Here is a 20,211-nt window from a genome sequence, read left to right as displayed (position 1 = left end):
AAAACCATTTTTGATTTGGATGAAATTTTGTTCCAAGATAGATAATTATGTTCCCTACCTATCGTCAAAAATTCAAGGAAAAAAGTTATTTGAAAAAAACTTTTCGTTGTCCATACTGAATTTTTTTCTTCAGTGTATTTCTATAGAAAACTAAACCAATGAAAGTCATAATCATCTCAGAATCCAATAAAACTCAGTTTGTAAGAAGATATTGTCTAATTTAGCAACTAAGCATATTTTTTATTAAGGGGTTAATACTTTTTCATTTTTCATAAAATCGAAATTTTTATCTTTATCTGCAAGTACAACTCCTTGAGAATGTTTTCCCAAATTTTATAGAAATCCGAGAAATAGATCGAAAGTTATCGCGTTTCCAAGCGCGCTTCGTCTGCCAAGAGCAGTAGTAATTTGATATTTTAAACTCGATTATCTCGAAATGTCGTCTTACTAAAAATAGTTTTTCCGTGATCACGATTGCCGAAAAACCACTCAATCAATTTTCTAATTTTTTTTTCAATTGATCGTAATTAATTTTTCTCGTACTTTATCGATTCCTTTTTATTCATAAATTTTTGCTTCATGGATAAGAACTTTTTAATACAATTTTTAGAGCTTGTAACAGCGATTTTTTTACTAAAAACGTTCTCGAATGCAGGAAAAAATTATTATTTATTCAACTAATCGTTAAGGTACGAGGAATACTCATATACTAATGGATTTTTTTTTTGGTATTTTAGATCATCTATTGATCTTCAATCGTGATCACCGCAAACCTCCTAAATAAAAAAGAGTTTCGGGGAAAAAGCCATAGCTCTGCCAATTATCGTTTTATTTTTATAAACTTACACAGAAAAAAATATTTTGTAATGTAAAATTTATTTTCATGCACATATTTGGAGCATGAATATAAATGTAAAATTAAGTTCCAGTAAAAATACACACAACTTTTCGTGCTATTTTCAGCGATATTTATTGTAATTTTACGCGTTGATTGTAAATTACAGTTTCATTAAACGGCAAACCAATGCTCTTGAATGTATTTTTAATCCCATATTGCTGTAAAATAAATGACATGTAATATTACACGAACGAAAGTGTAAAATCACATGTTTTCTGATGCTCTCATGGAGTGCATCGAATTCAACTTAATTTTCAATCAAATTTTTGTTTCCAGCTTTGTATGTTTACATTCGTATTGATTTACATGTCGTTTAATTTTCATTATTTTTTGGTGTGTATGCTTGTTTATTGCCCTGAAAAATGTACTACCAAAATATTATAAGTTTGATGTAAAGAAATTATTGCTTTATTCCTTTACTTAAATTCAAACTTTCTTGACATTTCTTTCATTTGAATTTCACATAATTATTTATTTATTTTTATATATAACATTTGTCTTAAAACGATCTTCATGCAAGCTATTTTGTATTATTTCTATACAAGGAAAATATTTTTGGTTCATCTTCTGAATTAGAATACCTTTTCGTCTCTACTTTGCCCCCAGGAATAGGCAAAAAACAGTGGAATTTTTGAGTTTGATATTATTTTTGGGTTATTATACAGCTCTTCGAGTTCTTTTTTTTTCAATACTTTTTCAATATTTTTATTCGAAAATTTGACTAATTTTGTGAAAATCACTCCAGCAACTTTTTTTGTGGAATTTGTCATTTTTAGACTAGAGCCTTTTGAAAAAAATGGTGAAAAAATTTGGTCCTTTTCAAAAGACAGGCTAGATCATTTTTGGACAAACAAAGTATGCAAAGTGGCTTTTTGTGACAAAGTCTTCACGTCCAGAAAGTTTCATTAAAATCTGAGAGGGTGCTGCCAACATTTTAAATTATAAATAATTTATTATAAATATTGTTAGGGTCTACTTGCGGGCGTATGTGGTCCAATATTCCACGAATCACATCTCTCGTGGATTTGTCGAAGAAAACAGTAGATTCAGTACCTGAGAAATGAGCACGGTTGGGATTGTAAGAAGGATTAATAATCTGCGCCATGCATTCAAAGTACAGGTACATGAAACGGATCTGATAATTGAGCTCAACAAGCTTCTCCAAATTTTCAATCGCCACCGAATTCAAGATATCGCCACAGACTAACAGACATAACACTATGAGGAAATTCTCTCAAAAAATATCGATCCGACACCCAGAACACTAGCTCCACATTTATTCACAGTCCCAAACACTCATTTGCTGGGAGGAACCCCTCAGGCTTGGGAAAATTTTTTCACTGGTGGTCTATCCCCCATATACACTCAGGTTTTTTTTACGCGGGGGATACGAGCCGCGTAAATGAAAACCGCGTAAATGAAAACCGCGTAAATTTCAAAATCCGCGTAAATGAAAACCGCGTAAATTTCAAAATCCGCGTAAAAAAAACCGCGTAAAAAATACCGCGCAAAAAAAACCGCGTAAAAAAAAACTTGAGTGTACTTGTTAATATGTCAGTGGCGCCATAATTGCAAATGTGTCCACAGTCCCAAACTACAGATATATTTAAAATGACCGTTAAAGCGGGATAAGCATTGTTTTCGAGTGTTATGTCTGTTAGTCTGTGATATTGCATCGATATGAGAGTTCCCAAAATTGATTTTTCAGCAAATACAATACTAATGTCGGGTGTCGGACTTCGAGCGTCATCGTACGGGTAAACTATATGCACCCTAGGACGCTACGCAATAATGATATTGTATTCTTTTGAGTTTCATGAAAGATATGCAGCGGAGCGTAAGCAGAAGTATCCGTATTCTATTACCGACAGTATCGTTATTTGATACAACCTAATTAGGTCCCCTCGATGGGCACCCATGTTCCAGTTATTGTACAAAGAAAGTTGATCCTTTGTTGGCATTTCTGTTTCGGATACCTAGTGTGGCATCCCCAGGTACCTTTCGAATTGAACCAGTCCCCCAAAATATTTCACTGTGAAGACCTGAGCGATAGTTTGAACCATTAATAGAAGCTGTAGTTGTGCTAGCTCGCACTTCCAAGAACGTACAACTAATTAGCTTAGTTTTCTCCGTGGAGAACTCGATACCCAGCTTAAAAGCCCAAGTAGATAAACTGTCCAAGGTATTCTGTAATGGTCCTTGTAGGTCGACAGCTTTGGCGCCCGTAACCGTAACCATACCGTTGTTGACATAAAAATTGACTGGTAAAAGACAATCTAAGAACACTGATGCCATCTGCTTTTTGCTAGCATAGGCCATTCGAATTTCAGTTGAGAGCAACGCAAGGCAATCGTTCGTCCCTTTGCTTTTGCGGAATCCATATTACGGTTACCAGTGTAACCTTATATTTGTTTGTGTAAATCGTGATTGTTCTCGAAAATATACATTGGGGTAGGTTGGCCGAGTTCTGTGCGGGGCTGGTAAGCCGAGTTGTAAATTTAATGTAGAGTAATGTGCACTTTGATATTTGTGAAATGCCAACCTTTTTCAAAGCAAAATTTGATATTATGCTAATATTGATGATTATAAAGAAAAATATACACGAGAAATAACTAATAAAAATAATTTAAAATTATTACCAAATTGAAATAAGAGATTAGAATCATTAAAAGTCGGAAATTGTTTATACAAAAGTTGAAACCGATATTTTTTTTCGAGAGTTGGCCTACTGGAGCTGTAGAGCTAGATTCTCGGAAGGGCTCCCCGTCAGAATCACATACTACAATTTGCAGACGAAACAGGCAATGTCGCCCACTAAAACACTACTTTAGGCCAATTGTAGCGGGCCGTGATTCTAAATGTGATATTCAATGTACGGTTCAGGTATGTGCGGGCGTAGGGACTCGCGATCGCGTGTATCTTCGCGAAGAGCTCGAGCATTTGTACGTTAACGTGTTCGATCGCGTGTGCTAACGTGTCCCGATCAGAATGAAATAACTAGATTATAACAGAACACAATTTGTGTAACATATTATGTTATAAATTAGGTCTCGTTAGTAGTTAAAATAACAGAAATTTATAACAAGTAACAATGCGAGATATAGTTTTGAAATATTTCTGTTATGTGTTTCTGATCGGGGTATGTAACTTCGCGTGCATAAATTCTATATAAATGCCGTTTGCTTTCGCATATTCGCGTGTATTCTAGAACGACCGCGCGCGGACCGTGAATCTGATACTTAATTTTTCGTGAGCGGTTCAGATTCTAGAATAAAGTGGGTTCTTACATGTCACTAGAGTTCTCAATCGTGTCGCCAAGGAACGTGTTACCTTAAGGATAAGAGCTTTATTTTTCGATTGGTATAACTGTATGTATGGACCTGAGTTACTAGAATGGAGGATAAAGATTTCCGGATGTGACCGATTCATGATCGCGCGCGTTTGCGGGTTCGTGTTTGAGACCGCGTTTGTTGCGTTGTTGTTTTTGCGCGCGTTTGCGGGTTCGTGTTTGACTTCGTAACTACTAAAACGTTCACGTTTTTACCGGAGTGTTGCGATCGCGAATGTAGGTGTGCGTAGATGATCGCGAAGAGCTGAAGTACCGTTTGTAGACGTGTTTGTCGCGTGTGTAGACGTGTTTGTCGCGTGTGCACGCGGACCGTCATTCTGATATTTAGTTTTCGGTGTACGGATCACATTCTGACAGGGCGTGAGTTACTCCATATCACTAGATTTCCCGGTCATGTCGCCATGGACCGTGTTGTCCAGTGTATATGAAAGCTTTCTTTTAAATTGATTCAATTGAAGGCATGAACCTAGTCTTCTGGAATCGAGGATAGAGACTTCCAGACGTGAACGATTCATGATCGCGCGAGTGCGGGGGACTGTAGGTTCACGCTTGAGACTGCGTTTGAGTGATTACAAGTGCTGAGACGTTCATATTATCACCGGGATGTTATAATGTAGGTTGCGTGAATGGTCGCGAAGGGCTCAATCATTTTTATATTTGTTTGCCGCGTGTATGTGACTTTGTGTGTATACATTCGATTTTTATGTATTTTTATGAATTGGGCCCTAAACCCAAATTGTATATTATTTGACCATGGCAGTGGATAATAAAGGTCGCCAAGTTAAGTACTAAAATTGATCACAATGTAGCTTAACTAAAAAGAAAATAATCGTATCCCAAGTTTCTGTGATATAATCACTGTAATACTGCTTTGGTGGAAAAGCCCCCGGACCACACCAAGATACAGTATCATGCCGAGGAAAAAAAAGTTAAAAACGATATCTTATGAATTAAATGCCAAGCAGGTTTCAGAGTCTCTGGCGTGTGCCGCTTCAATCCTGAAATTTTTCCTCCTGTTTCTGGCAGGATTTGTCACAGATCGACCCAACCCCGAACAAAACTCGTCCATTAGCATAGAATCTGCTGCAGATCTAAGCCTGAAGACTTGGGACGTCAGACCTTTTCCCAAGGCGAGTGCACGATCTGATTCGAAGAAGTGACAAGGTCGTAAACGCCGATCGACTCAAATTATGATCGATTCCCCAATAAAAGCAGTATTAGAGGAGCAGAAAAATGAGATCAAACATAAGCGTACGAAAAAATCAGCGAGAGCTGGTAAAAAGTTCACTAAAGCTGCGAAAGGTAAGGTTAAAAAGACTAAAAAGTGAAGAGTGGATTTTATTTTGCTTACCTATATACGAAAACACATTTTTTTAATTAAAAGTTTTCCACTGATATATTTGACATGTTTAACTTATTTTAACAAACTCGGCCAACCTACCCCAGCCCTGGGGTTGGTTGGCCGATTTTTATTTCCGCATTGGTTTGCTAATAACTTTTTCCCTGATTTTTTCATGAATGAAAAAAATTACATATGTGCTCAAGGGTTGTATCTTCATGATAGCGCAAAGCGGTTTTCAAAAAGTCTAACAAGAATGAGTACAGAAATCCGAAAGCAAAACCCGGTCTCCCCTAATAATAAAACCGATAACACAAGACACTAACACAAGACACTAACTCATATTGTTATTCACTACGAATTCGATATTCGTTCAAAAACAATTCAAACGAATAGTAAGTCCATTTGAATTTGCTGTCGTAAATGAGAATACGATCCACTTTCGTGCGAATCTCGCCGTCGTATGCACGAATAAGGGTGACTGGTCGAACAATCCGTTGGTATACCGTAGACTAGAAAATTCCGACATCACAAAATCTATCAGTTGGCAATTCGAAATCATTGCCTTCTAATCGACTAATGTACAAACGAACGTCATCAATAACGACGTCACTCATTTCAGACACTATGTGCAATCTGTTGGCAAACCCATATGGATGAACTTGACAAACAAGTCCGGCAACTCGATGTCCAACTAAACTCGGCCAGTGAAAAAATGGATCATAAAATGATCGCTTATAAGGTAAGTGAGTGCCAATGTAAGACTATCCAAGAAGAAGAAGAGACCAAGTCATCAATCATTTTCATTGAACCACACCGACGGGACATTCATCACTTTACCGAGTGGAAGGTGCGACACACACTGCTCACTAGCTACAAATATTCAGCTGATGATTCAAATATTTCCTTGGAAAACTATAGGGAGACATGCGGAAACGTAACTGAACGCTTTTAAAATTTTAGCATGCGTGCAGAGGGTCTCAAGTGAAATTTTGAAGTGCTGAATTAAAAAAGGTGCATTGATTATGACGACGGTCACTGATAAAACCGTGCAAAATCGAATGCAACGAATATTTTCACCTATATCTTTTTTCTTTTCACCCAAACTATAGTCAAGAAACGGCGAACTTTGGTATCCAAACCATGATTTCATTTCGACGATAAGTAAACTTTCAAGTTTCTTTCGGCGTCGACATCGAGCAAGTGAGCACGCTTACACACCATATTCAAATATGCCGTACGTGGCTGGAATCATAAATGGATCACGTGCGTGCGTTTTCGTCCAAATTTAGCTCCTACATCAGTCTAATTATGGACACTAAAACGTCGTCGCCTCCACCACTGGGGATGATGGCAAATAATTGAAGATATAAAGTTCGACGAGAAAAAGTTTAACCGACCGTCCATGTAGACAATAGCGGAACTCGTTCAATGAATTGATGGACTTGTTTACTACTGCCATCCATCGGATCGCGTATCGCACACGGATTCCACGACTGTCCATCGATCAGATAAAAAAATCTCGTTATTGGGAAAAACACGCATAACTTGGCAAAAATGCAACCAATATATCACTTTAAAATTTTTCTTCAATCATCCTCAAAAAAATGTATTCAAGTTTCAAAATTGTTAGACAAACAAACGACCTACAAAAAATAGTGCTCGGGATTCTGTATTGTTGACAATAGAACCAAAACAGAGTGCGGCCACACAGAAATTTCTCATATAAACTAAAGGGAAAAATTAAAAATAATTTTTTTATTTTGATGCTAAATGTGTTCAAGGTGCATGAAACGTCGAGATTTGATTCAAACTCGAAAAAACCTGTTTTAATCCACCTAGCGGTGCAATTGTGCCTTTCTCATTTCTCTAAACTATGGCACGGAGGCTTTTTATGTTCAACATAATTGTGGAAATGTCCATTACATTCTTAGTACACTTTGCACTTATACACAATGGCATGTCAGCCATGAACTTGATGAGCTACGTGTCGACGGTGAAACACTTGAAACAAAAAAATATCATATTCCATTAGCCTAATCAGCATTAGATCAATGTTATCTGCTTGCTAACTCATTTTGTCATGCGGGGGTGGGTATGTGAGGAGGGCGAAAGTCCCATGAACGAACGACTCCCCAGCTAAAATTGGTATGCTTTGTGATATAGTGGTGGTTTAAAGATGATGGGGTTGAAAGGTAGGGGTATGAGGGCTGGATGGGTGGTGGTCTGAGGGGTGATTTAAGGAGATTTTTAAAGGAGGGGAGTGAACAGTAGAGGGGGGGGGGGGTGTAACCCCTCTCCGTAAACCATCAACTACGCCCCTGTTAAAATCCAGAAACCTTATGCGAGTCGAAAAAAAAATTTGGCCGGGATTAGGTTGACGTTTTTCAGAGTGATTGCATAACCTTTCTATATGAGAAAGGCAAAAATGTACCAAAATCCAAAAAAGTGAATCGTCGTCAAATTTTTTTCGAGTTTGCATCAAATCTCGACGTTTCATGCACCTTGAACACATTTAGCATCAAAAATAAAAATTCTATTTTTAATTTTTCCTATAGTTTATATGAGAAATTTCTGTGTGGCCGCACTCTGAAACCCGTAATTCCGGAACCAGAACTCCGATCGATCCAAAATTTAATAGCAGCCGATGGGAAGGTTGCACCTTTCATTTGAGACTAAGTTTGGGCAAATCGGTCCAGCCATCTCTGAGAAAACTGAGTGACATTATTTGACACATACGCACATACATACACACACACATACACACACACATACACACACATACATACATACATACACACACACATACAGACTTTTTCCGATCTCGACGAGCTGAATCGAATGGGATATGACACTCGGCCCTCCGGGCCGGGATTAGGTTGACGTTTTTCAGAGTGATTGCATAACCTTTCTATATGAGAAAGGCAAAAATGTGCCAAAATCCAAAAAAGTGAATCGTCGTCAAATTTTTTTCGAGTTTGCATCAAATCTCGACGTTTCATGCACCTTGAACACATTTACCATCAAAAATAAAAATTCTATTTTTAATTTTTCCTATAGTTTATATGAGAAATTTCTGTGTGGCCGCACTCTGAAACCCGTAATTCCGGAACCAGAATTCCGATCGATCCAAAATTCAATAGCAGCCGATGGGAAGGTTGCACCTTTCATTTGAGACTAAGTTTGGGCAAATTGGTCCAGCCATCTCTGAGAAAAATGAGTGACATTATTTGACACATACGCACATACATACACACACATACATACATACACACATACAGACTTTTTCCGATCTCGACAAACTGAATCGAATGGGATATGACACTTGGCCCTCCGGGCCGGGATTAGGTTGATGTTTTTCAGAGTGATTGCATAACCTCTCTATATGAGAAAGGCAAAAAGAAACAACTTTGCTTTTTTAGGTGCTTGTAATTTGGGCGAAAGATTTTTGTCATTTCCCGTAAGACCAAAAGCATGCAATCCATTATTAACGCCAAAACGACTAATTTAAGGCCAATGGCACCTTCGGAGAAGTTAATGGATGTAGTGTGCCTTTCATTTGATATTGTGGCTTTGCAGATTAATCGCCTTACAAGTGAGATAGTTTCATAAATTTTCTTTTGAGTGATTGTAATGATATGATACCTTCAGCAAATTTGTAGTTCTTATTTTTGCGAACAGCTTTACTGAAGACACCAAATATCTATCTTGAATAATTTAAAAGTTATGGTTTGACAATTTGCGTATCTCATTTTTCTATCCACCACCGCTAGAAATAACCACTGAACAACTCTGGATGGAGCTTGATCACTTATCCTTGAAAAAATTTTCGTTGCGTGAACTTTCCTACAGAGAATTTTCTAACGTACAACCATCGAATCGATCTGGAACATATCAAGCAAAATGAGAACTCCAAGCAGTGGCGCAGCTCAGGGTTACTCCCCCCCCCCCCTCACACAAACTAAATGAAATCTGATCTAAGAAAAATTATTTTTGATGCTGATTGATTTATTTTTAATGCTACAATAATAATTACTTTCATTTCAATAATTTGGGGGAAGAAGAATTCAAATTCAGAATTTTGGCAATCATATCAACACGAAGAATAAATGTTTTATTGGCATATTCATTGGTTTACTTTTAGTCCATTAACTCATCAATCAATTATAATAATTGTTCTTATAATATTGAGTACTTGCATATGCTATTCTGTATTATTGTTACCATGACTTTTCTCTTCATGAGTAGAAAAATATTGTAGCTTAATTATTGGCGCAAAAGGTGACAAGTTAGTTTATTTTCGTTCTTAATTTCAATCCTGTTCTAGTAATTAGCGTAGAAAAACCACGCACATCGTCGCTGTTGTGCTATCTTATGACAAGCGCCATTTCGCATATTTCGAGAAAAACGATTTTTAAAGTTTAAGATTGAATATCTTGAAACTTATTAATGGTATAAACTAGTCAAAGAAGACAATTGATGCTTCTATCTATTCTGTATTATTCTCTCAAATATTACGAAGATCAGTTGACTATGTTGCGAGTTTTTACTATAAATGCCAACGAAAGTCACGTTCACACGTGTCATAGGTGTATTGATGACAAAATTTGTATGGCGTGTCATAATCGTGCATGGAAAATTTTCCATAGAAAAAAATCATCAATTATTAACTTTCATTCATATATTTGGTTTCATTTGATCTATAAACAATCGGTGAAATGCATTTTGAAGGAAATGAGTCAGGGAATCTAGAAAAAATAGTTATTTTTTGTTACAGTGTTGCCAAATATGCTATATTTCCAGTTTAAAACTCAAATTGCATTTTTCTCACAATTCGTGCATTTTTGTTTTGAAATTATGCCATTGTATTTTTTAGATAGTTTTACATATAAAAACATCTTATAGATTAAGATAATTTGAGCCAATCCCCAGACACAGTCATTTGAAGCAAAAAATAAAGAATCTCTCAGCACGTTTCTCGCTCTATCTCAGTGACCAAGTAAAATGTAAACGCCACTTTGTAGAGATTTTTTAGACAAGTAATGTGGCATATCTAACTCAGTTTACCCCAAAATGGCGTTTGTCATAAGATAGCACAACAGCGACGACATGTCATCAGTTGTATATTCGACATACAAAGTTAAATATTCATTAGATATCAGATATTTCGGTGGGGCTTATTTTATACCGTTTAGAATGTGCCTTAGATAGCATAACAACGCGCGCGTATAACATAAGAATCAATCGTCCGAGGAAAAATAATTGTCATTCATAATAATACAGTAGGATTCCGTTTTTGGCAACAATATTTTTTTCAGTTGCCAAAACTGGAACCGAGCCAAAAATGGAACCTTACCTTAAAAGCTTTTATTTTCACTTTGTGACATCACAAATGTCACAAGAACATTAATTATATAAGAAAATGTGAAATGGAATGAAATAATAGAAAAAATCAACAAATTTAACTTTATTCGCTTTGCCCGCCTCCATAAAATATAGTGAATATGACTCCTATGTTTGGAAATAAAGTCAAAAGCGATATCCATTATTACAACAAAATGATTATTGAGCATTTTTCAAAAGATTTACTATGAACAAAAATAATATTGCCAAAAACGGAACCCGTTTGTTGCCAAAAACGGAACTTATTTGTTGCCAAAAATGGAGCATGCCAAAAACGGAACGTGCCAAAAACGGAATCTTACTGTACCACAATTTATACAAGATAAATAATGCGTGCATTACCAAATTTTCAATTGCATAAATATATCGATAAATCTCTCGAGACACTAAAAGTAATCGCTTTTGATTTTATTGTATTGTTTTTGGAATGCCGTGTTTCGCCGGAATGAAGAATTCGATTAGATCAAACATAAGCAACACTCCCGACTGTTGGCTGTCCGGAGCTGAAGTCGCTTTTTACAGTATTTCAAAATTAATCCAATAACGATAAATCTATATTTCAAAATTAATTCAATAAACGATAAATATATTGATGCCCAGAGCAATAAATACACGATAACACTACATGAAAGTTGCATAGATCGTACCACTCATCAAGGTGAATTGTGTAAATCTACATCATCCTACAAGTAATTCCCTTGGTAAACGTGGAGATGCTGTGGTATACACGGTCTTCATAACAACGTTTGTTACATTAACATTCCTTCCCTATCCCAATGACTGCAAGAGTGTAAGGACGTAGCCGGCGCCACTATTGGCTCTCGCAATGTGCATGTTGTGGATGTGTTACTCCCAAGGTCCATTTGTTGATTCTCTGTGCAATTTCGCTTATTCTGGTCAATTACGGAATAGCAACTACGAATTGTACGGGCATCATACTCATGCTCATAATTAAGCACTGTTCGACGTTCTACACATTTTAATTATACCGTTTAACTAATCTTGAGACACGCAGACCATATTTTCAAGGCCAACTCATACAATAATAAATCAAAATAAAATCCACAGAATCGTTTCAGCGACATAAGCATACAGATCAAGGAATACTTTGAAGAACAAATTGCAACTCTGCGAAACAATGAGCGCTCGCTACTAGGTAAAAATTATTCCAACAAATCGTTAAGTAAATGAGAAACTGCAACTGCTCGTAGCAATTCAAAGAAATGCATTTTTTCTTTTCTTTGTACCCTTTTCGACCATCCGGTGGTGAAACACGCGTTTCGAAAACTGTAGACGAATCACAAAGAATACTAAGCGACGGACTTTGTGCTCACGAACTGGTGATGGAGAAGATACGGAGCCTTAAGATGACCATCGGTGACGGTACGATTGGCTCACAGGGTGATCTTGTTCAACGATTTCTGAATTTACATAAAGAAATTTCGATTGTCTTCGAAGAAATTTCACACTGGGGCAAGGAGATCATATTATTCGATCAGGTGTTGTTTAGTTGTCATATGACAAACGATTTAAGTTACAACCATAATTGATTCCTTTTTAGAAAAATGCGAAACTGGAAGTATTAGGTACACGTTGTGAAGATGAATCCAAAAACGCGATTAGCGAAGACCAAGAAACACTCAAACCTAAGGTTTTAAACATCGTACCATTGGACACATTCGAGGCTGTTCTGTCCTATTATGGGTTGTTTATTTGTCGAAACATAAACGATAATGATTCTATTCTTTCATTTAAATTCAATAGAAACCACTCATTCAAGCCGAAACTGTATTGGAACAAATGCCATCGTCCGGCAGGTATTGGAATTGCACCGTGGAATCTAGATTCGATTGGTCAACCGTTGCTTTACATAGCAGGGGCAGAGAGTAAAACAATATTTATTGTAAACAAGTGAGTATCAAATTTCTATTTCTTTTGCTTGATACTAAAGACATCTTGTGGGGCTGGACTATTCTTTCAACGTTACGTTCTATTGATGTGTTAAGAAATCTATCCTGCTTAAATGAAATGAAATAAAAATAAAATTCTGCAGAATCAAGTTGAAAAAAATGTACCTTTCTCGATCAGTCTGATCAGTCTTCCTAGGAACATCGACTAGTTTGCACTTATGTATAACATTTCTTACACGCGTCCAACCTCAAACTTGCTTTGTCTCGATGTATAGGTTCACCTCGAACATCGCACCCAAGCGCCAACTTTGTCCCTGCTGTTGAATCTATTTTGAATCAGCTCGTGATTGGACATTATTGCCATCAACGAGTTTGGAAACTAAAGTTACTAAGAGCTGCCTTAAAGTGTTGTCATTATTTTCAGATATCGTGATTTGATTTATAACAACGAATGATTTTTGTTGATTTTATTAAGATTTAACTTTCTTTGCATAACGTTCATTAGGATTCATAATACGTAGCACGGTATGTTCATCGTTTCCGTTCAGGCGGGTTATAATCGTCGTTACTCGCTGACTTTTATGCTATCTTCCGGATCTCATACATCAAGTGACAGGAAATAAGCTTTCACAACTCCTGTGCTGTTTAACAAACTCCAAATGCCGTTTTTGGAGGTACTCGGTTTAGTAATTCCTTTGGTTTATGGTGCCTTTGGTCATGAATGATTTACTACGTTTGCCACAAGTGCATATGGTCCACCATATCAGGTACTTCGAAGCGAAATTCAATACCATCTTCCATTTGAAACGGCCATTCACAGTGAACTTATCCTTAACCGCGAAATATTCCTATCCTAGCAACTGCTTAAAACCCGCTGTCATGTCAAAAACATAACCAAAGTGAAACAGAATACACTTTAGCCTGTTGTAACAAAAAATTGTATTTGCTCCTTTTTTACCCAAATCAAAAGGCGAAATCCCACAAATAAAAATATGTTATTGTAAGAGGGAAGAGATAATGTGCAGACTCACCGGTAGTTGACGATCACATCTCGTGGGTCATCTTGGGACCAAGCAGATCACTGTCATGTCTCGTGGCTGGCAGTCGTTCTTCACCATACGTGCGCCTGCATAACGAGGCCGGCTGATGGAGAGGTGGGACGGTCTTGACTGCGTCGATTCGTTCACCGTCGTCGCCGGTGCGTTCGATGATAGCGCCAACTAATTGTAACCTGCCAGGTCAATTCCCGTTCAATGCTGCTCGACCTAACACGTCTTTCGGCCTCGTCGAAAGTTCCGGAACTTCCGAATCTCGCTTTTTTCGGGTCTCGGGAACACGAGCGCAGTTTTGTTGATGTCGCTGGCGATAATCAAAATTGTCTCCCGATCGCAGAGCGCACGGATAAAATGTCTCCGTTATTTTCACCACACCGATGACCACCAGGACGATTGCGACGATACCCAAGCAAAAGGGGATGGAAAAACTAGCCTTTTGACCCGGCCGAAGCAAGAATAGGCACACGTGTGCGTTCGTTTCGGCCAACCTAATTTCACTTCCGTCCACCACGAAACTTGCCGGGCGAATCTCGCCTTTGTGGGAAAAAGGGTACCACTTTTGCAATAGCGGTCGCACTACGGCCCGACCTCGACCGTTCACTCACTCGTGGCGTTTTTTTTCTTCCTTTTTGACGCCTCCCGTCGGGGAGAAATACCACCGCTCTCCGTCGACTTTTTTTTAGACTCCCTTTTTTTTTCGGCGGGAATCGCAGACCGCCACCGACCGTACTCGGTCAACTCTTTTCTCCGACTAACCATTTTTATTTTGGCACCCGTTCTTCCGGGGATTTGTTTTCAAGCAAATTGCGCAGCGATCTTTTGTTTTCAAGCGGGCTGTCAAATGCCCACCTCTTGCAGTACACACTAATCTCTTATTCCTCCCTTTTTACATTTAAATTACACATTTTACTGTAACACAACATTGCCGTTACAGAAAAATTTCTCATGAATCGGCAATGGCTCGATTCATGAGAAATTTATGAGCCATACTCCTTTAAGGAGTCTCCCGGAGACTAATTAAATCGCTAATCGAATGCGATGCTCGATGTATCGACATTCTTCTACATGCTCCAGCTAGCTAAGGAACAAACTAATCTCAAAAAACAAATCACAAAACTACATAATACCGCCAGCGAATCCTGGCTAAACATTGCGAATCCGCCAACTAAAATTTGGCTATAAGTCTCCGGGTAAGTCCTTGTCTCAAACTCGAAACCATCGTTTGCAACGGCAAAACATTCAATAAACTCTTAACCTATTATTAGGGCTAAATAGGTTAGAATTAACACTTAAGACTAATACTGAAACTAAGGACTTATAATGTGGTAGATTATTTGGTTTGTTAAGACTGACAGCTGCGTAGGAAAGGAGGTATTTAGTCTCCCAAATCGATATGAGTCCAGTGCTAGGGTTTTACCGCGCCCAGAATCGCGTTTCTTTTGGTTGATTTCACATCGACCCCCACTACAACTGTCTGATGGATCCGATTTACGGATCGCGACTGTGCTGGATCTAACAGGCTGTCGACACCAATCCAGGATTACTTATCTTTCGTTTCACGTCTTCGTTCTGTGCTTGTAGCTGGTGTTGCTCATAGCTTACTTACTTATCCGAATCTATGTTCCGTCCGCGTCTGGATTCTTACTGTATCAGTTTCTCTCGCTCTGACAAACGGCTGGCCTTCTGGGGCTTGCGTGTCGTGGACTCTCGTGCTTCGATTTCTCCCGTATCGAGAACGGCAAACGCTGGAACGTTGTGTAAGCAGCTGGAGTTGGCAGGTTGTGAGGAGGGTTGGGTGCTTGGCTTCGTCCTACTTGAATCCCCCGCTCTGAGCGGTGTATGTCCGTTGGTGATTCCGCTTCGCCACGGTCTGCTGTGCTCAATTGTTGTCCTGGTATGCTCTGCTCCATCCACTGCATGGTTTTGCTTGCTCCGAATACGGCTCGTGCGCTTGCGCCAGTGACTGAGGTCTATCTTGGTTTGATGTGTCACCATGAAGCAGCTTACCTATGAGATTGACTTTTGCTATGTCTGCGGAGTCCAGAGGGGTCCGCCTTCGTCGACCTGCACCCCTGTGCAACGGCTCAAGGTTTTCCCGAGACTCGCTCCGAAAGTTCCGTCTCTAGTTTGCGGTTGCCTGCTTTCCTTCCTGTTGCGCTCGCGTGCTCGCTGGTCGATTTCTCTCGTTCCGAAAGGCGCGCCTGTTTTAGGCTTCTGCTTTCTTGACATGCGTTTTCTCTCGAATCGCTAACGGCTTGCCTGCTGAAGGCTTCTGCTTCTGATGTGCGTTTTCTCCCGGTTCGCTAACGGCTTGCCTGCTGAAGGCTTCTGCTTCTCGAAACACGTTTTCTCCCGAATCGCTAACGGCTTGCCTGCTGAAGGCTTTTGCTTCTCGACGTGCGTTTTCTCCCGATTCGCTAACGGCTTGCCTGCTGAAGGCTTTTGATTCTCGACGTGCGTTTTCTTCCGATACGCTAACGGCTTGCCTGCTGAAGGCTTTTGCTTCTCGACGTGCGTTTTCTCCCGATTCACTAACGGCTTGCCTGCTGTAGGCTTTTGATTCTCGACGTGCGTTTTCTCCCGATACGCTAACGGCTTGCCTGCTGAAGGCTTCTGTCCTCGTTGATGGAAGTCCTGTCCCGTCCCTCACGTCACGAAAGCTCCTTGCTGCGACTGCGAGTTGTCATGGGCCTTCCTAGACAGCTCTTCGAATACAAACGACGCTGGCTGGTGTGCCATGATGGGGAGGTAGTTTGAAAAGTTATTGCTCGCCACACCATGACAGGGCACGATTTGTCCCGATCGGCTAACGGTATTTTGGGAGCATGATGCTCGTGGTTAGCAGGTTGGAGCCTACCGACATAGCTGAGTAAATTTTCTCTAATCCGCCTTAATGTCCTTTGCGTGAAACCTGCCTCTCTTTCCCGTGGCTACGTCTTCTAGAGTGTACAGGTTGACGCCCAGGACGTCTTTGACTATCGCTGGAACGAACTTGGGATCAAGTTTGCGGTTCACGTGGTTTGCTTTCGACGACTGACCGAAGGTTCTACGCCATACCAAATCTCCCGGTTTGAATGCTACTGTTCGTGTTCGAAGATTGTATCTCTGCTTCGCCTTTTCGTGATTGTTCCTGATGCGTTGCAGTACGAATTCCTGTACCCGCCGAACCGTTGACAGTCGCATATCCTGTGCTACCTTGGGGTCGTCTGGGGTGTTGAGACTTTGTTGCACGTAGAGATCTGTGTGAAGTATTAGGTCCCTTCCAAAGTTGGCGAAATGCGGACTTACTCCGGTCGCATCATGTTTCGCACCGTTGATGGCCGCCGTGATTGCTGGAAGCTGTGAATCCCACTCTCGATGATCTCCTTCTAGCAATGCTCGAATGCAGGTGATTAGTACTCTGTTGACCCGCTCTGCATTGTTTACCATTGGGCAGTAGTAAGCCGTCTTCATATGCACGATGTTGTGCCGAGCTAGCAATGACTTGAACACCGTCGACTCGAACTGTTTTCCATTGTCCGATAAAACTATTCTGGGACGTGAAAACTTCAAGAAGACTTCCTGCTCCAGAAACTGAACCATCTTTGAAGCGTCCGCGTTTTTCATTGGATGTGCGACGACGTATTTCGTGATCCAATCTACGACTACTAGCATGACTGTGTTTCCCTGCTTCGAGCGTGTGAACGGACCAACGAAGTCCATTGATATTAACTCCCAGGGCATTTTGGCTGGCTTCAAGTTTCCCATCTGTGGCATCATCCTTGTGTTTGGTGCTTTACTTGCCTTGCAGGTTTGACAGCTCTTGACGTAGTTGCTTACCTCCTCCCGCATCTTCGGCCAGTGAAAATGGGCTTGAAGTTTCTGAAGAGTTCTGTGGGAACCCAAGTGTGCTGCTGTAGGTGAGTCATGGAACTTGCCTATTAACCCGCGTCGCTCTTCGAATGGTACCACCTTTTTCCACAAGTGGATCGCATTTCCATCTTCGTCCTTGCTTAAACAGTTCTTGTACAGCTCGTCGTTCGCTAACCTGAAGTCCGGGAAACGATCGCCTTCCTTCTGTACTTTATCCTTTAGCTGCATGTACCACGAATCAGTGGAGTTCGCACCGTCGAAGGACACCGATGCCACTATCCGTGATAGTGCGTCCGGCACTACGTTGATGCTTCCCTTCCGGTACTTGATCTCAAAGTCGAATGCGTTTAAACGTAACAACCACCGGCTCATGAGGGCTGTCGGATTCTTCATCGATCGCAGGTAGCTGAGTGCGGTATGGTCGCAAAAAACTGTAAACTTCACTCCTTCTATGTACCCTCGGAACTTCTCGATGGCGCGGATGACCGCCAGACATTCCCGTTCCGTTACCGAATACTTCCGTTCCGAAGACGATAGCTTCTGTGAAAAGTAGCAAATCGGGTGTTCTTCTCCGTCGGTCTCCTGCGTCAGTACGGCTCCAATCGCGACATCGCTGGCATCGCAGGCAATAGCGAATGGCATTGTATAGTCCGGCATTGCCAACACCGGGGCTGATACCAATGCTGCTTTGAGCTTTAGGAATGCTTCGTCTGCTTGCGTATTCCATCGAAACTTATTCCTTGTCTTCGTCAGTTCCGTTATTGGTACTGCCACTCGAGAGAAATCTGCTATAAAACGTCGGTACCAATTGCACATGCCGAGAAACCGTTGCACCTCCTTCCGATTCGTTGGAGCTGGGAATTTCACGATGCTCTCGATCTTTTCTTCATCGACTTTCCATCCGCTCTCATTCAAAATGTACCCCAGATATCTGATTTCTCGACGACAGAACTTGGATTTCTCTGGCGATATCGTCAAGTTTGCTCTTCGTAGACGCCTCGCTACTTCTTCCAACAGCTTGATGTGTTCGTCGAACGTTTTGGAGCAGATTACGATGTCGTCCAGGTAGTGAAATACGTATGGTTCCATGTCTGCGAACAAGTGTGTCATTAGTCGCGCGAGGGCTTGACTCGCTGTACAAAGTCCGAAGGGAACTACCTTGAACTGGAAGTGTCCTCGTGATGGAACCGTAAATGCTGTCAACGGTCTAGATGCCTCCTGCAACGGTAACTGCCAAAACGCATCCTTGAGATCGATTGATGAAATGTACTCGCAGCCGCCGAGATTGTTGATGATCGACGAGATTTGCGGAATAGGGTACCCTTCGTTAACCATCACCGAGTTTAAGTGGCGGGCGTCCAGACAGACCCGGTACTTCCCAGTTTTCTTCTTAACCGCTACCAGTGGGTTGTTCCACGGAGAAAATAGCGCCTCTTCTATCACATCCAGAGCGAGCATCCTGTCGATCTCGCGGTTCACTTCTTCTAGCACATACGGAGACATTGGATAGTGTCGCTGCTTGCGTGGTGGTGCGTCTCCGACGTCTATTCGGTGCTCATATAATGTTGTCCTGCCCAGCCTTCCTTCCGCTGTTGGGAACTTCGCAAGCGTTTCCTTAAGCTGTCTGTGTTGTGCTGCGCTCAGGACTTTCATTGGCTCATCCTCGTTCAGCTCCGTCTCCTCCAGCTCTGTTTCCACACTGCAGCATGTTGCTTTGACTCCGAACTTGTCCCAAAAGTTCATGCCCAGGATCAGGCAATCCGGAATTGTCGGAACCAACAGCAATGGGATGGTCTCGTTCCGGTTGTTAAAAACTATCGGCACTCGAACGAAGTGTGAAATTTTATGTTGCGTGCCGTCCGCTGTTTTGATGCCTCCAATCACGTTTCCTTTGCGCAGACTTAGCTGTTCGACGATCTTTACATTGTTGCCACCTAGCAGTGAGCAGTTCGCCCCGCTATCCAGCAGCGCTGTCATTTCTTTGCCCAGTATACTAATGATTGCATGTGGGCGATTGTCTAGTCCGGGATTAATGATAATTGTATTTAGTAATCCTAGTTCGGTGGTATCGGAGGGGTTTTCTATTGATTGCGGAGATTCCTTACCCTCTATTGCAGATTCGCCGCGGTGGCGTTTCCCGCATCTGTCCGACACGTGATGCAGCTGCGTAGAGAGTATCCCTTTCGTCCACAACGATAGCAGAAAAGAATTGCCTGTGGCTTTGCACAATCCATAAAACGATGTCCTTCCTCATCGCAGTTCCAGCAGATCATACCCGTACGTCTCTGGTCTATCGGCTCTGTTCTGTGTTCCCCAGCTCTGTCTTGCTCTCCTCGTACTGAGTTCTGCGGAGCTTGCAACTCCCGAGAGTGGTGCTGCGCAGGCGGAGGTTGCTGTCTCTGTAC

At 40.8% G+C, this 20,211-nt stretch overlaps 1 protein-coding gene across 2 annotated transcripts in view; it reads left to right on the top strand.

The window, feature by feature from the left end:
• The window catches only part of LOC131694073 (RING finger protein nhl-1-like), a 39,291-nt gene that overhangs the window by 3,096 nt on the left and 15,984 nt on the right, over nucleotides 1-20,211 (top strand). For both annotated transcript variants that reach the window (XM_058982444.1, XM_058982443.1), the window contains exons 5-9: nucleotides 6,209-6,328; nucleotides 12,058-12,145; nucleotides 12,283-12,488; nucleotides 12,551-12,693; nucleotides 12,754-12,900. In XM_058982444.1, coding sequence (XP_058838427.1) covers nucleotides 6,209-6,328; nucleotides 12,058-12,145; nucleotides 12,283-12,488; nucleotides 12,551-12,693; nucleotides 12,754-12,900 — 704 coding nt within the window. The remainder of the gene's footprint in view (nucleotides 1-6,208; nucleotides 6,329-12,057; nucleotides 12,146-12,282; nucleotides 12,489-12,550; nucleotides 12,694-12,753; nucleotides 12,901-20,211) is intronic.

This window comes from Topomyia yanbarensis, chromosome 3, assembly GCF_030247195.1.
Source record: "Topomyia yanbarensis strain Yona2022 chromosome 3, ASM3024719v1, whole genome shotgun sequence".
NCBI classification, from domain to species: Eukaryota; Metazoa; Arthropoda; class Insecta; order Diptera; family Culicidae; genus Topomyia; species Topomyia yanbarensis.
The sequence above is the reverse complement of the archived record's forward strand: the minus strand, read 5'-3'. Positions and strand labels throughout refer to the sequence as shown.